This window comes from Adiantum capillus-veneris, chromosome 21, assembly GCF_014529385.1.
Source record: "Adiantum capillus-veneris isolate H3 chromosome 21, ASM1452938v2, whole genome shotgun sequence".
In the NCBI taxonomy this organism is placed as follows: domain Eukaryota; kingdom Viridiplantae; phylum Streptophyta; class Polypodiopsida; order Polypodiales; family Pteridaceae; genus Adiantum; species Adiantum capillus-veneris.
In genome coordinates, this window is record NC_140951.1 from 99804452 (window position 1) to 99822545 (window position 18094).

The following is an 18094-nucleotide window of genomic DNA, read 5'->3' on the forward strand; positions in this document are numbered from 1 at the left end:
ATCGGCTTCTCATAATTTCGAGTGTGTTTCATGCTTGAAGGGTTTTTCATAAATCTCTACTGACACTATATATACTGTATCATCCACTCCCATACATCGGAGGCAAACAACGTGATAACGCTATTTCACATTATGAATGTGCCAAGGTACCACATCCACCCCCTCTAAACCTGCACATTCTTTAATAAGAGCCACTCCAGTATTTGTGAAATATATATCGATATGTATGTTAGACACAACATCTTCCTCACTCCCTAAGGTATAACATACCTCCCCCTCCTGAATTTCTCCTGCTTTAAATGGGTCACTATCCCCTCTTCTTTTTAACACTCTTACCCTACTCCCTACAAGCGAAATGATCATTTCTGTCCCATTCAGCTCACACAAGGTGTAAGTAGCATTCCCGTGCACATGAATAATAACATATGGACCAAATCATCTCTTTGCAAACTTCTAACACCAACCAAGGGCTGGTGCACACGTGCAACACATGACAAAATCAATTTTACAAGGCATGTAGAAGGTGAAGTCCATTAATTAGATTAGTTTTGTAAGGGTCTAAAAATCACAAATAATTAAAATTACTGGAAGCATGAACTTAATAAATTTTGTAAGGGTCCGTTGTGGATACAAAATCACAGATAGTTATAATCATTGAGAGCATGAAACTGATTGATAAGCACAAGAAGATTACCCAAGTTCCACTAACTGCCTAGCGAGGTCGATATCTTCTAGATAGAAGAGGTCAGTCGAAGTGATTTGACTGTCAAGATACTCTTCGTACCTGCAGCAAAATGTACCTTGTGACCATTCTTTTTATAAAAGCAGAAAATTATGGGAAGGAATAAACTTTGATAACGATTTTTAAAGTCTCACAAACTAAGAAAAATCAAAGTAAAAAGGATAAAGAGCTGTCATTTAAGGACCATTGACAAGGGTGATTGCTGAGGTAAGAATTTGCTTAATGACTTTTGCTGGGTATGCACATAAAGAAGAGAATATAGTCTGCTAATATTGCTAATAATGGCCCAAAGTAGATAATACTGTATGGATCATGGTGCACATATATACAGAAAATAATAGTTCTGATGATTTTGTTAAACTAAACGGCAAAAAATTAGACATTGAGAAAAAAGCACCAGCTGGGCCTTTTTCACTTCCAATGGATTCCACTATTACTGATGGTTACGTGCTCCTTATCTAAAAAACTAGCATCAAAATATGCAACCATGGCCTATTTAGCAAATAGAACTTTCTTCTACTACCTTGAAAATTAGCCAATGCTTTTCTCTACAGCCTACTTAAACAAAATTGGGTAAACCTTGCAAGGCTGTTGCAATATCAGAGAAAGAAGGCTTAAAAGCCAATGAGTGAGTAAAAATAGGTCAGCAAGGATGGACATGTTACACAATTTTCAACTTCTCCATGATGTCGTATAATTACTCTATTCTTTCCAACTTGGTTTGCGTCACTCACGTATGTATACCACTGATAAGTAGCCTTTCAAGAAAGAACAAGGTTGATGAACAATCCAACTGACGCGTTGATGGTCATGAAAAGTTTGTGCAAGTTTGACTCTGATCAGCGTCTAGTATGTTAGCAAGCCAAGACATTTCCTCATGTCCGTCATAGCGATTGCAAACTCTGTAGATTTTTGGTCATAAGTGAAACCCCCCGCAGGGCAGTAGACTTTAGCTGTCACCCGAATCTTTACTTGATGAACTTTACAACACAAAGCAACTCCACAGATAAACCTGTGATTGGAATTTAACACTTCAAACAAACACATGGCTTGGCAGCTAGAGTGCTTCCAAGCAGACAGTGACACCATGTAGGCCCCAAAGACTAAGACTTTCAAGCTCAACTGACGTCTAGAATGCTTTTTCGATTTGATTTAGCAGTTTTCTGAATTTTGTTTAAACTTGTTTGGTGATCCTGTTTGGAATTTGTTTGAAATGGATGGTATTTGTTTTAAACCTGTCTTGGTGCCGATTTGAATTGTTTGACTTTGGTTTTAATATTGGTTTCAATGCTTGGTGATTTACTCCTAGGTGGAGAAGTGAGAAATTTTGTTTTGGTATTGTCTGAATCTCGGAACGACGCAGACGGATGTCTGGGGAGCGTTTTGTTGTATGCTGGAAAACCTCTGAACGGCGCAAATGGGATATTTTGGGAGCGTTTGGTTGTATGTCTGAAACCTCCAAGCGACGCAGACTAGGGTCTGGGAAGCGTTTGGTTGTATCAGTCCTCTGAGCTCATGGCGTGAACCTTTTTAGGTTATTTGCAAGAGAAATGACAAGGTAGTCATTGAGTAGCTTTTAACCGCAGACCATCCTTCTCGGGGGAGTGTTTAGCAGTGCTATTCGTTGTGTCTTGTAACATGCATATGAGAGCATTGTGTTGCATTCTGATGTGACAACCACTGAATATATTCCTAATTGGATGAGGTTGCCTAGGTATATAATTTTAGTGCATCAAGACACCCGTTATAGATCAGGATGGCTAATTTTACTACGCCAGAATATCAAGAGCTTCGATTTGGAATAAGAATATACTCCTTATTGGATGAGATTTTTTTGGGAGGCCAACAGCCCAGGATATCAAGAACTCCGATTTAGAATGAGAAAACTGACTGTCCCTCGGAATGTTCCTTGAAATGACCCTTGGAAATTTTTGAGCTAACTTGAGTTGTTTTGCAGTTATGTTGTAATTGCGAACGATTACTCACTTTCAAGAAGGGAAGATATCACAAACTACTAACGTGTCAAACCACTGAAGAATGGAGCCAACCTGCAGATCCCGGTCGAGGGGCCTAAACCCTAGACGAATCACAAGCAGCAAAGTTCTCACCAACTTACAGATCCTCGACGAGTGGGGTAAACTCATTAAAGTTTTACCCTAACCGAAGACAAAGAGGGTCAAGATTAAAATCGTAACCCTAACCAACTTTGAAGGACCCGGCTGAGGGGCCTAAACCCTACAGAGGAGGACCCTCTTAATTTGCGCAAAGTGCGGACGTGGACAAACTGTATGGATCTACCTATAAATTCCAGAAATCGATGACATGGCAGTGCTGTACGGACAGTTTGCGTTTTATATTGTCACGCTTCCGGGCATAGACTTTTGGACCATATGCTTTTGGTTGTGCTGGTTTTTATGTAAGATCGTTTGGGAGACCACGCCGCCGCCACGGGCCTTTAAATATGTACACAGGGGACACTCTCTGGCATTCTACCTTGCGGAGAAGCACAACAGTGCCCCAGAACCTATCACCAGCTGAAGCGATAAAAGGAAATATTGAAAACTCCGCCACTCCGTACTCTCTCTCTCTCTCTCTCTCTCTCTCTCTCTCTCTCTCTCTCTCTCTCTCTCTCTCTCTCTCTCTCTCTCTCTCTCTCTCTCTCTCTCTCTCTCTCTCTCTCTCTCTCTCTCTCTCTCTCTCTCTCTCTCTCTCTCTCTCTCTCTCTCTCTCTCAATAGAGCTTATGCGGCTTTGGGAGGATTGAAGAGGATGTGTTCGCAGGTTTAGTTCCAGGAACCTAGGACAAAGTTATGGCTCTCTGATACTTTGGTTGCCTCTACTATGCTATATGGGGTGCAGGTTTGGGGACCTTCTGTAGGCCAGGATAGCTGGAGACGTATGGAGAGGCCCTTGGTATCTATGATCTCTCGGCTGATTAGACCCAAGGCCTCCGGAGTCCGTACCGCATGATATCATTCGAGCACGTTAGCTGCCCCCCCTATGGAGATTGAGGCGCTTACCAGATCAGTCTCCTTTGTACACAGCCTATGGGATACTACCAAAGATAGATATGCCATGTTGGCCCTAGAGTCCTCCAGACAGTTAGCTCTATAGGGGGATACATCATGCTGGTATGCACGGATGACATCATGGTTTCAGACACGTGGCTTCACCATGGACAAGCTGCCTCCTTTTCAGTACTCTCTACAGGCACCCTTTATGTCTATGACACGGGTGGAGATTACTAGACTCACTCGCCATGATCTGATCAAGTTGGACACGAGGAGGACATGGATAGAGCCGGTACAGGAGTTATGGATTTCTATAGAGGACATCTTCTCCACCTCACAGGGGATGGATTTGTGATTCGATCTAGCTATATGGACACACATCTTTCCCATGGTTTGCGTTGTGCCATTGGTCAGATACGCACATCCTCACATCAGCTCGAGATTGAAACTGGCAGATTCAGATATGGATAGAGCCGAGGACTGTATCTACTTGACTTACACAGGCATAGAGACACTTTACTGAGGAGAGCTGGAGAGAGATAGTCCCAAAGACAGATTACAGATTTCTTTACAGTAGATATTGGACACCCAGAGGAGCAACCACCATTGCAGAGCTCTACCCGCACTCATACTACCACTATTGGCATTCTCTGAAGGAGTACGAGCGGTAGTGCGACGCGAGAGAGAGTGCGAGAAGAAGAGCACGACGATATGGTGAACTCGCTCTACTGTAATGTGTAGAGCATAGTGAGTTCTTATTAGGTTTTACAAAAGAATATGTGTACATACCTGGCGGCCCGCCCACTTACCTGGGAGACCACATTGGGCTTTATACCCCAACAACCTCCCACTTAAAGTCCAATGTGGTACTTTAAGTGTGAGAGAAGCTACTATACAAGCTAATATACAAGAGATGTAGAGAAGTGATGTACTACCCTACACCTAACTGCTTGCGAAAATGCGCAAAGCTCTCTGAGGGAAGTCCTTTTGTAAGTAGATCAGCAGGATTTTCTGTGGTGTGAACTTTGACAAGCTGAAGTTGCTTATCCTCGAGCATTTCCCTGATGAAATGATACTTCACATCCACATGCTTTGTCTTTGAGTGATAAACTGGATTGCGAGCCAATTGTATAGCACTTTGACTATCACAATATAACACAGGCATCTCTTCTTTGATTCCCAAATCTGTTACTAGTCGATTAAGCCAAATTGATTCTTTCCATGCCTCTGATGCTGCAACATATTCAGTCTCTGTAGTAGACTGAGTAACACAATCTTGTAATCTAGAACGCCATGATACTGCTCCACAAGCCAATGTAAAGACATACCCTGACGTAGACCTTCGGTTGTCTAAGTCACCTGCATAATTTGAGTCTGTAAAACCCTTTACACTTAGCTCCCGACTCCCATAGCATATACGCATACTCTTTGTAGCTTTCAGGTATCTCAATATTCCTTTCACTGCCTCCCAATGTTTCTTGCCTGGGTTTGACATGTATCGACTTACTACTCCCACTGCAAATGCAATGTCTGGGCGAGTAGCAATCATTGCATACATCAAACTACCCACTGCAGACGCATATGGAATCTTATCCATTTCAGCCTGTTCTTCCTCAGACACAGGACAATCTTGTTTGCTAAGTTTCACATATGGTGGCAATGGAACACTCAATGCCTTTCCCTTCGCCATATTGGAACGTTGCAAAACCTTGTCAATATACTCTGTTTGAGATAACCAAATCAACTTCTTTGATCTGTCTCTCTCAATGCGCATACCAAGTATATGACTTGTCTCACCCATGTCTTTCATGTCAAACGATTTTGCCATCTTTGACTTCAAAGCTGAAATTTCTTCCAAGTGCTTGCCAGCAATCAACATGTCATCCACATACAAAATAAAGATCAGCCAACTGCCATCCTTAGCCTTCTTTGTATATAGACAGTGATCGAACTCACTACGTTTGTAGCCTTGAGAAAGCATAAACTTGTGGAATTTATGGTACCATGCCCTCGGTGATTGTTTTAAGCCATGAAGACTCTTTAACAACTGGCATACCCAATCTTCCTTGTCTTTCTCAACAAACCCTTCTGGCTGCTGCATGTAAATTTCCACATCTAAATCACCATGCAAGAACGCTGTCTTGACATCCATTTGGTGCAACACCAAATCTAATATGGCAACCAATGCAAGAAAGCATCTCAATGTAGTCATCTTGACCACCGGAGAGAAGACTTCATCAAAGTCAATGCCTTGTTCTTGCTTAAAGCCCTTGGCAACAAGCCTTGCTTTGTACTTTGGCTGACTATCATGAGCGGTGATCTTATACCTGTAAACCCATTTACAAGGTAGAGCCTTTTTGCCCAGTGGTAATTTAACTAGCTTCCATGTCTTGTTTTTATGCAGAGCTGTCATCTCTGACTGCATGGCCAATTGCCAATTCCCGGAGTCCTTCATTTGCACTGCTTCCTTGTAACATGAAGGCTCATTGCAATCAGTCAACATGACATAGTTCATAGATGGAACAAACCTATCAGGAGGTCGCGTGACACGTCCAGATCTACGCACAATAGGTGGCTCAGGCTCAGCCACAACCTGTGGTTCCACTCTATCCTGTCCTTGCTCCTCTTGAGCCCTGACATTTTGTCTTGCACGTGCAGGTCCATCTTCTTGGAAGACAACTCTTCTAATCTCCTCAACCCTCTCTGGTTTAGAATGATATTTGGATTCATTAAAGTGAACATCATTGCTGCGGACAACCTTTCTGGATTCGGGATCCCAAAGTCTGTACCCCATCTCACCAGAATTACCATAGCCTAGAAAGATGCACTTTCTACTCTTTGGCTCAAGTTTGTTCCTAAATTCTTTTGGAACGTGAGTATATGCCTCACAGCCAAAGACTCTGAGATGCTTGTATGAGGGCATTTTGCCTGACCATACCATCTCTGGCACTGAATCCTTCTGCAAAACCTTGCTAGGAGATCTATTTACAAGATGAACAGCTGTTGATACAACTTCAGCCCAAAACCCATTTGGCAGTTGTGCATTAGACAACATACTTCTGACCTTCTCTTGTATGGTCCTATTCATCCTCTCAGCAACACCATTTTGAGGAGGATTGTAAGGAGCAGTAAGTTCACGTTTTATACCTTTTGACTCACAAAAGTCCTGAAAGGCCTTTGAAACATACTCTCCACCATTGTCAGTGCGTAAGCATTTAAGCTTCTTGCCACTCTCATTCTCCACAAGTGTCACAAACGTTTTGAAAACACTAAACGCTTCATCCTTGTGCTTGAGAAAGTAAACCCATACTTTCCTCGAGTAATCATCTATAAATGTCATAAAGTAAGAAGCTCCCCCTAGAGATAGGTTAGGCATAGGTCCACACAAATCACTATGAACAAGTGCCAACTGTGTATCTCTTCTACTGCTTCTATGCTTATGTGGCTGCTGTGTTTGCTTACCATACAGACAATGTTCACAGAATTCAAAATCATTAAATGAAAAGCAAGGCAAATAACCAGAACGAGACAAGATTTCCATTCCCTTCTTGGACATATGTCCTAACCGGCTATGCCACAAAGAAACGTTCGGTTGCTCGGTTACATTGATTACATTTTTAGAGACATTTGATACATAAATCATGTAAAGTCCTCCAGACTTTACTCCATGTGCTACTGTCATAGAACCCTTGGATATCTTCCACATGTTCTGTCCAAAAGTGGTGACGTAGCCAGCATCATCAAGTAAACCTGTGCTGATCGAGCTCTTTGTAATTGCGGGAACATGTCTCACATTCTTCAGCGTGAAAGAAGAGCCATTCTGAAACTTCAATTGAACATCTCCAACACCTAAGATCTCACATGTCTTCCCCTTGCCTAGCCGAACATGATCTTTAGTGGTCACATAAGAGGTAAACCACTCCTTGTTTGGAGACACATGAGGTGATGCCCCTGAATCTATAATCCAGTCACTCAGTGCATTTGCATCAGATGCTGTAAGAAGAGCTGAGTCCATTCTATTCTTCAAGAAGTAGATGTCTCCTGACACTAGACTGTCATCCTCTGCAATAGTGTTTGTCACATTTATTTCTTGAATCTTCACTGAGGACTTGTTCTCCTCACCATGGTCTTCAGCTTTCTCTTTGCCTTTTTCTGCTTTCCATTCTCTGCAGTCTCTTTTCATGTGACCCTTCTTGCCACAATGGTAGCATTCTATGTCACTCTTGCCTTTAGCACTGCGGGACTTGCTACGAAACTGATTCCTCTTTCCACCTTTGTACTTTTCTTTGGTCCTTCCCCTGACAACTAAGGCTGTTCCTTTGCCTTTGTCCATTGTCTTTCTATTGGTTTCTTCATTAAGCAGACTTCCTTCTACACCTGCTATGTTCAAACCATCTGGAGGTGCAGAATTACTCAAAGCTGTGCGAAAAGTGTCCCAACTTTCCGGCAATGTGATCAACAGGAACATAGCTCTAACAGGTTCATCAAACTTGACACCTTGAGCTGACAACTGACTATAGATTGTGTTGAATTCATTCAGATGATTGGACATAGGTGTCCCTTCTTTCATCTTCAAGTCAACAAGCTTCTTAAGCCAGTATACCTATGAAGCTGCACTCTGCTTCTCATAAAGATCACTCAGCTTTAACCATGCTTGATAAGCCGACATCTCGTCTGCTACATTGAAGTAAACGCTTTCTGCCAAAGTCAGCATAATGGTAGAAAGTGCCAATTCATCCATTTCACTCCATTCATCTTCGTCCATATCTTCTAGTTTTATCTCCTTGAGCTTTATAGGTTTTATCTGCTTCTTTTGTACCAACACGTGCCAAATCTGCTTCTTCCACAATGGGAAATTGGTTCCATCCAGCTTCTTGATATTGTAAAGAGCAGTGTCCTGTGATCCAGCCATAGCTACGCTTCACAGTAGTTTACTTTTCTGGGAAAAATTCGGCAGAGTTTCCCTTGTAAACTGACCTCTGAACCAATCAACCTGTCAAATGAACCAAGAAAGCTTCAGATTCTGCAGAAATTTTGGTAGAATCTCCTTTGTAAAATGGCTCTGGTGTACTAAAAACAGACCAGAAAACAGCTCAAAAACACTGTCTCTCTAACATTGTAAGCTATGGGTAAACCTGTCCTGCACCTGTACTGTCTCTGACTGTCCTGTCACTGTCCTGTAAGCATAAACTGTGACAATGCCTCAACGGCAGTAAAGCAAAGATGCAATCCCAATTGTCTAACTCACAGTCAATACATCCTAGCTACCTATCTAAGGGTGCTCGAGGGATCGGTCCAAGACCTGTATCACCAAAAGGATCTCAACATTCGAGAATCCCCCAGCTCAATAAAACCTCACTCGACCCTCAACAAAGGCTGCAGTAAATCTGACAGTACATAGACTTCCCACAAAGTCATACATCCACAAATTTCCCACTGTATGCTGTAACCGCTGCGACGGTTGTTTGCTGCGTGACTCTCAGCCAGCAAACCCTCAACAGACATACATCATCTCTGACAATACATTCCATGTGGAAGTACCTGCAATGTCAGGATGAAATCTGGAATATCAAGCAGCAAACACAAGCTACCTGATGAACTAGTGGATGTCGCCTACAGTCTGTGTGTAGATGCGCCCGTGTCGTATGTGACACGCCTCCAAGAACTGTGAGCCGTCCTTCGATGTGTAGACAGCCACAAATCAACACTCTGGGAGTATCGATATCCTCAGCACCTGCAGTCGTAGGCCGAAAACCCCAAATTTGCAGAGTCAGATCTGCACCCGTCGAGACCACGTAGTCGAAAATGGCCTGCGCAGACCTTTGTCGAAGCCGAACGGTGGCCGAGATGACCTCAGAATGAAATTCTGAGAACACCAAGGCCTTCGGACTCTCCCACAGGATTTGGGGCCGTGTCTTCGCCTGTCGAATTTCACTCCAATCTGAGTTGGTGACTCTAGCCTTCTACAGTGCTGCCCCGAGCCTCGATCTGAGCTCTGATACCGGTTGAAGGAGTACGAGCGGAAGTGCGACGCGAGAGAGAGTGCCAGAAGAAGAGCACGACGATATGGTGAACTCGCTCTACTGTAATGTGTAGAGCATAGTGAGTTCTTATTAGGTTTTTACAAAAGAATATGTGTGCATACCTGGCGGCCCGCCCACTTACCTGGGCGACCACATCGGGCTTTATACCCCAACATTCTCATAGACCGAGCATTGGAGCTAGGGAGATCTAGACACCCGCGATTGAGGAGAGGAGCACAAATTTAACCAAGACTACAGCAGAGGATTCGAACCATACTTTCTCGACGTCCAAAGTGCAGATGAGGATGGATCTCCACCATATCTCCCCCCCCTCCCCCCTTCTCTCATTGTACTACACATTGTACTTGGCACCTTTTGTATTAGCTGGCACATCCATACACTGTACAGTCCCAGTTTCTAGTAGTTGTAATTTTTGTTTCAGTTCTTTTTTATTCTGGACATGGTATTAGATTCACTATGATGTAACAGCTTGGTCTCATAGTCATTTTGGCCTTTTGAAGACGCTAATATATCATTTCATTTCATTTCTCTCTCAGTTCAATTGTTTTGAAGTGCTGAAAGTCTGTTCTTTTCCGTTGGCACGTGGTGCCTTTCTCGTTACACAAAATACTCACGTCTGAAACAGGAAATGGGGAGTTGGAACAGGAAGATAGAATGGGAACGGGGAACGGAGTCCTAAAAATAGCCATTCCTTGTAACTATGGTGAGATGGTCTGTTGCATGTCATACAAGATGCATAGATGCATGCAAAGAGACGTAGCTCAGATTACAAATGGTTAGGCATAGCCACATTCAAGCGTCGGAGGGGGCATTGCAAAGCCCCACAAATATGTTTGCTAAGATCCAGGGGAAGATATCGTGTAAAGTTATAGAGCAACAAACATCGAGAGAAGTAAAACCGGCAAATAACCGTAGCTTTCTATGTCTTGTTTTTGGCTACTTAAGTTTGGAGTATAGAACATGGATGTGTAAAGCTGTAACTTTGAGGGAGGGTGAATGAGTTGAGAGGTGATATGGGAACAATGAACATGGTCTAAGACAAGGGATGATCTAAGTGCTTATGCCATTAGAAGATAACGTATGGATGAGGATGAGTCACCTTGGCCAATGAGAATGAAGCATGCTTGTATAAAGGGGCCTATTCTCAATGCAAAGAATGTGTGTAATAGTTATGGTCTATAGCTGAACCTTGTGTTCTTGCACTTCAACCTTGTACTTCCTATTTACATTATGTTGTTTAAGGTTATTTTTGATCCACCATAGCCAAGTGGTTGGAGTAAGGTATGGAGAGCAAGATTCATTTCCTACTTCAATAGTGATCATCGGGGAATAATTCACTTGTAAAAGCTCAACATCAGTCTCATTAGTTATAACCGGAATGATCTGTGAGGGATACTCTACTCCCAATGAGGACAGATGCCGTTGGCGACTCAATCACTAAGGGTGTCCAATAGCCAGTTTCGCTGCACCATCCAATCTTCATTTGATTGATCCTCGTTCATTGTTAGCAACATCCTCCAGAATTGCCTCTTCGATAACAACCAGCAAGGAAGGATCTGGAGCTCAAGAAGGAGGTTTGTTCATCCAATTCTCCGAGTAGGCAAACATCTTCAGTCAAGGTAGAGGGTTAAGGAGTAGAAGCCCCTCTAAAAATAGATGCTTGCTAAGGCCACTTCTTTGCTAATAAAATTCACCTCCAACTCCGGATATCACAATCTACGGCTTTGAGAGGAGAGTTGTAGCTAGCAAAGATCGGCTTGTGGGATGTCAAATCAGCTTGTGGGACGTCAAATCAAACTTCCACCTTTGTTTCTTGCTTATGTGAACATACACTTTACACCCCAATGTAAGAAAGTGGGAAATATTGACCTTCTTACCAAAATGCACCTCATCTAGGGGCTTACTTGGAAAAAAGGAAGTCAGAGTACAATCAAGGATGTGCACAACTGTAGCAATAGCCCCTTGTCAAGAGTAGGAGGACGATCTCAATGCTCAAGCATAGTCCAAACTATCTCGTCCAATTTTCATTTGACTGACATCCTCCAAGGAGATCCGGTGCTCCAACATAATGCCATGCTTTGCACAAAGCCCATAAAGGCATTGAAGGTAACTCTCCACCTTGACCGCATGTACTCTCCTTCTCCATCTTGTGTGGTGTGTTTCGGTGTGTGGACAGTAGGGGATAGCCACTCTTTGTGCCCACAAAGAGACAAAAAGTTTGAAATGTGTGTCTACACCTGTGCAATTTCTGCATAGACAAAATCACCTTTTGCATTTTGTTCTGAGGGTTTCCACAAGTTGTATACTATTTCAGAAAGGCAAAAGTGTGTCTTTTTTTCATACTCACACACACAGAGTGTGTGTTCAACTTTCTCTATTTATGTAAGAGCGCTCTCTCTCTCTCTCTCTCTCTCTCTCTCTCTCTCTCTCTCTCACACACACACACACACAATTTGCAGGGGAGCGCCTTACGTGTCAAAGGATTGAACTATCGTGTCTCCATAGGAGCCCGCAAAAGTGGGAAGTGATACTGTTGCCCTCCTCCGTATGCTGGTCGCCATCCTCTCCCGGGAGTCTCCCCTCTACACATTCAAATTTCTTAACGTCTACATAGAAACATAGGCACCCGGACCGACCCCTCTTTGGGCGCCCTGTGTGTCCCTTCCCCCACTATGTACTATATGTTATATGTACCAGAACGGATTCTAGCAGTCCCTTCCCCCACGAGTCCTCATTTCGTGCGTCCGGCCACCTTCAGTGAGTGTGCAGTGTGCACAAGCAGCCCGGAGCCCAGTGAGACAGCGAGAGAGAGTCGGAGCAATGTCTCCAGACTAGTAAGCCTATCATAGGACACCTTTTACCTATGAAAATGTGCAATGGGTTAGTTTCAAGTAGCTTTGTTTGGCAACAGAACAACCAATCTCGTTTTGTGAACTCGCATGCACACTAAGCCTATCATAGGACACCTTTTACCTATGAAAATGTGCAATGGGTTAGTTTCAAGTAGCTTTGTTTGGCAACAGAACAACCAATCTCGTTTTGTGAACTCGCATGCACACGCTCGAGTAGACATGTGTGCCAACATGCCTAACCACGACACTGTTTGACACCTCCTTCTTTGGAAGGAGACCTACGGTCCTAGTTAATTCTTGATCGTGGATAGTTCGATCCATTTGGCAGGAAAAATATGGGTTGGGTAGCGTTTGACCTCATGACCTCCCCGTCACGAGGCGAATATCTTACCGCTACAGTTGTGCACAAGTTTTGTTATGAAAAGAAAGTGGTAACATTATATTGAGTAGTTTTGGCCCGCCCGTGATTTTAGTTTACACTGAGTTCACTTCAAGTTTACATCGAGTTCACATTCAATTCATAGTTCACATCTAGTTGACATGCAAGTTCACAACGAGCTCACGTTTGCTCAAGTTTACACTTAGCTTAGATCAAGTCTTCATTCGGGGTCAACGATTGTGATCGTCGCCGACATGCGACACCAATTTTCAACCATAAATCCCCTCTAAAATTTTGTTGTCAATTAGTAATGTGGCATGCCTAAGGCTAGGTCCAAACTGCAAACAGAGCATTATGATCCAAGGGCATTCTTCCTATGTGGGGTCGATACATTGGCCTTTAATGGGATCATAGGTGACATGTGGAAAAGCACAATTGATCTATGGAATATACAAAACGATAGCAAGTCTATGGATATTTTTATTATTAAAGAGCCTTTTATGAGAAATGGCCATTTTATGTCCAGGCGGACAATTTGTAATCATATTTGAGCATTCAAGAAATACGTAAGTAAATACGTGCAAGAGGAAAATGCTCACTCTTGCACGGGGGGAGATGGCACCCAGTGCTCTATGTCCTTCTCTCACCTCTCCTCTCTTCATGCTTGTGTAGCACTCCGCTCTAGGAGGTGCACTTGCATGTGCTCTCATTCTCTATCTCACCGTCTATCTCTCTCGGATTAGTCTCGCTTTGGATCGTCTGTGTATATGAGTTGCTAGGTATGTCAATCTATGGATTTTATCATTTGTAGCATGTTATTTTGTGTATGTTGCAGGCACACTGCGCTCCCAACTGTTACAGTGGAGTCATGGCTATAGAGAATTTTTTGTATGATGAAAGTCAAGCTTTTTTCTCATCTCTCTCTCTCTCTCTCTCTCTCTCTCTCTCTCTCTCTCTCTCCCTCCCTGCTATCAAAATTTTCATTACGATGTTCAATCTGAATGCCAAATTTGTATGAGATTTTTTTTTGTTTTTCTTGTATAGCTTTGTTTATTGCTCGGTGAGGATAGTCTAAAGAAAAGGTTTAGTTCTAGCACATAGATCGCATACAAGAGATGTTAAATAAAGATGAAACAACACGATGAAGAAGTAGAAGTCAAAGAATTTGGTTTTGCATAATTTGATGAAGATAAATTTTAACTTTGTAGAGACTCATACGCATAATGAAGTAGTAGAAGAAGAAAGAAGTCGAGGAAGAATTTTTAACATGCACGAACAATAAGAAGAGAGATTTTTGTGCAGTAGGATCATCCCAAATAGACCAACAGACCCATAGATTTGTTTGATGAGTCAAGAACTCAAGGCCGCTTATTCAAGGAAGCTCCGATGTAATTTTTTTCGTCAAAAGCGACCCCAAAGAGAGTATCTAAAATAGGTTGGTGGGAAGACTAGAAAGGAAGAAGAAGGACTATAGAAGTTTTTACAACCATAGGCATCCACTTGAAAAGCAAGTAGAAGAAGAAGAAGCATGGGGAATTTCGCAAGAACAACCTGAGCCAATTTAGAAAAAGAGGAAAGAAGGTGAAGTGTTTAATTTTTATTTTATTTTATTTTTGTATTTCCCTCTCATGTGGGAGGCGACCCCTAATGCCAGAAAGGTTAAGCTCTTTGTAAAAAATTGATGAGCTAACACAGCATGCACCTTACATCGCTCATCATTGTCATCACATGCCTTGGCACCATCCACATGGTGCTCAGCCCCTTTATCACCATCAGTAGACAGCAAGCCAATACAGCATACCTTGTCGACAATGCCAGCAACACAAAGATCCCACTTGTAGCAGCAACAACATCAACAACAATAAAGACCATGCAATGTTGCAGTTGGTGTAAGTTGCATGCACCCACCCCCATACTCACACATATATCCCTCTCTCTTGCTGCTAAAGTAAAGGAGTAGTTGAGCTTAGCACTAGGGACGCCATCTCGAACGAAGGTCTCATGCACCAAGTAGTAGGCGGTGCTCGCACTCGCTAACCAACCAAATATGGTTACAGAAGCTTGTACCTACCCCCATGGCCCACTTGTCCCATGCATGATAGACATAAAAGGCACCCTTTTAGGGCGTTGCTATTTTTGGGCAATACACCAAAGTTAGCACCATCTCCTCCACACTTCCCCCCTCGTCTTTGAGCCTACACCCACGACACTTCTTCACCAACTACGGCCCATCCATCCCCATCACCACCAGCCAAAAAAAGTAGACGCTTATTGTTCAGTTGTGCCACGTAGCAACCCAAACAATCCACTAACACCCTTTGTAATTTTAATATTTTGACAAGTCGGACATCCTCTTGTTCCCCACCCTGAGTTGCAGGGTCAGCCCTTGCTTATGCCAGACTACCAACCATGGTGTGACATCCATGAGCATGGATTTGCACTACACACAGCCACCATGCAACCTTCTCCCACGCAATCACAGCCTGCCATGCAACAAGACATCAACTACCAATGAACTGACACAGGTCTCCACACTTTCAACTCCTTCTCTTCTTGTGCAATTTATAGGCACATCATGAGAAAATGCTTGTGAAGCTCCTATTAGCTAGAGCACTCTGCTCTTACTAATTGGAGATGAACAAGTCATATGGATGTCCACTTTCAACCATCGCTTTTGAGACATAGCATTCGATGCCACAAAACCATCGGCATGGACGTTATCCAAAGCCGGGTAAATGAAAACCTTAGTCTCCTGGCCATCCCAACTGCACCGATCGATCCTCCAAACTACTACCTCCTAGCCATGCACTCCCTAGAGAGCTCCACATTCACATTTGGTGCCCCTATCCTCCCCAAGCCTACACTATGCTCATCATCAACTAGGCCACTTATACTTCATCAAACTAAAGGCCATCACTTTTGATGGATCAAACCTTCTCGTCTTGCTACAAGACCTCTTTGAAATCAACCCCAACATGGGTGCCAAAGGCTGCATGCATATTGATTCCGGTGCATCCATCACTTCCTCGTCAATGTCTAATGAAAATATTATCCATCAATGTCCCATCTATTTCTCTAAAAAGATTATAGTTTATGTTGGACCACTTAGAGGCAACTGGTGCCTTTAAATGTTTGAAATGTTTATTCACATTTTTCCTGCCTTCACAAAAATAAGCATAATCTTTTTGACCTTTGGGCACACCCCATGTTATCAAGGAACATAGTTCTTAAACCATTGTATTTCCTTGAAATTATGTGACCTTGAAATTGTTTTCATGAGTGTTTACAGTTGATTTCAATGATCATGTTCATCATTATTATAGAGCCAAGCAATAACTATTAAGCTCTTATTTATTCATGATGGTGCATAAAACCTTCATCCTCTCTCTCTCTCTCTCTCTCTCTCTCTCTCTCTCTCTCTCTCTCTCTCTCTCTCCGTCTCTCCGTATGGATTTTCAAACATTATGAGTAACAATTATAATCTGCAGTAGTTGATAAGAGGACATTATCATTTATGCTCTAAACTCTATCGCAATATTAGCCATCAATTAGAGGCGTACAACCCTTGAGCGAAACTTCAAACTTATGAAGTATCAATGTATATTGGGAATGGAAGATAATTTAACAACTACCTCAGATAGCCTATGTAGCAATGATTGTGATCTTTTTTCTGTGAGTATACATCAAGGCATTCAAGAATCTTTTGCTCATCCTATCAATGTTGTCAACATTACATTCAAAGCTTTAATACTTTTAATTAGGATAAGTAGAGAATGCTATGTGATCATATATGCAAACCCTCCTACTATAAGCTTGTTATTGTGACCATTTTTGCAATTTCTAATTAATTCTAAGCTACCCCACATGACTTTTCCACGGCTCATTAATAAATTGGTGTTCTTAAATGTTATGAATGCATCTATACAACTTACAATTTGTGGCACTTACAAATTTGTGGAGACTTTCTTGTATTTGTCATGTTTAAATGACTCATTGTTATATTTATTTTAGGTGTTAATTACATTAGAAAATAGTTAACGTCATCATTTTTATTTTTTTACACAAATTTTAAATACAATTGACTAGACTTAACCAAACAATTTTGGTGATGGTCTTCATTTTTCTTCTAACTTGTTTACATTTACAAAGAGTGGTCATATAAGTCATCTCCTCTTTTTAGTTTCTTTTAGTTTTGCAAAGTCATTTCAAAAACTCTTGTCATAATACACTAACAATAAGATATCAAATTTTACGGTAGCCTCTTTGCTTGTTACATAGTAAAATATCCACAGTAACCTATAATCAGTAATATTGAATTTGTTCAGCATACTCACTCTCTTGCACAAGACTATGCCACACTCCTAAATGCGTCTATTGATCGCATTCAAAGAGAAAAATACAAGTACAGAGACTCAACTTAGATGGCTTGCTTATCAATTTAATTATTAGCAATTTCTTCAAAGAACCTCCAAGAATGTAATTTCTTGATGTATTCTATAGATATACATCTAGCGATAGCATTTGAATTTTCTTTTATTGGTCAATTCTCTCTAAAATAGTCCCAAATGCCATATATAATGCACCATCCTAGTGTTTATTCTATCCCCTTCTATCTTTAAGATCTACACATTATTCACCACCTCTTACAACATATTCTTATACGGCAATCCCCAAGTTTAATATACTCGTTTGATAAATGCTCACTTTATTAACTTTCTTTCAAGTGATTCTCTTTGCATATATACCTAAGTGGCTACACTCAAGTAGTTTTGCGACAAGAGAGAATACCGTTGGACACTTTTAGAAGGCATAGCTCTTTTACTTACTTGCATTATCTTATGAGCTGTGAAATCAACCATCTTTAATGTCGTGGCTTAAAATGGGATTTCTATTGAGATAATTTGGCATTAATGTATATACCTATTCATAAGGTCCTTTGGGATAATGAACAACAGTTTGAAAAGAAATTTGTGATTCAAACATACTCCAATTTGGTGCTAAAGAGGTAGTTTTTTTTTCAATGACTTGCCTGGTCCATTGGTCATGCACACAGATTTGTTGATTTAG

At 41.9% G+C, this 18094-nt stretch overlaps 1 protein-coding gene across 2 annotated transcripts in view; it reads right to left on the reverse strand.

The window, feature by feature from the left end:
• Positions 1-12659, reverse strand: part of LOC147431416 (uncharacterized) — a 102292-nt gene extending 89633 nt beyond the window's left edge. The window contains exons 1-3 of one of the 2 annotated variants that reach the window (XM_086494032.1): positions 12491-12659; positions 12269-12378; positions 695-784 (exon numbers count right to left, since the gene is read on the reverse strand). In XM_086494032.1, coding sequence (XP_086350158.1) covers positions 695-784; positions 12269-12357 — 179 coding nt within the window. In that variant the 5' untranslated portion in view covers positions 12358-12378; positions 12491-12659. Of the gene's footprint in view, positions 1-694; positions 785-12268 lie in introns of both variants that reach the window. The other variant, XM_086494033.1, reaches the window with a different exon arrangement.
• Positions 12660-18094: the final 5435 nt, after the last annotated feature.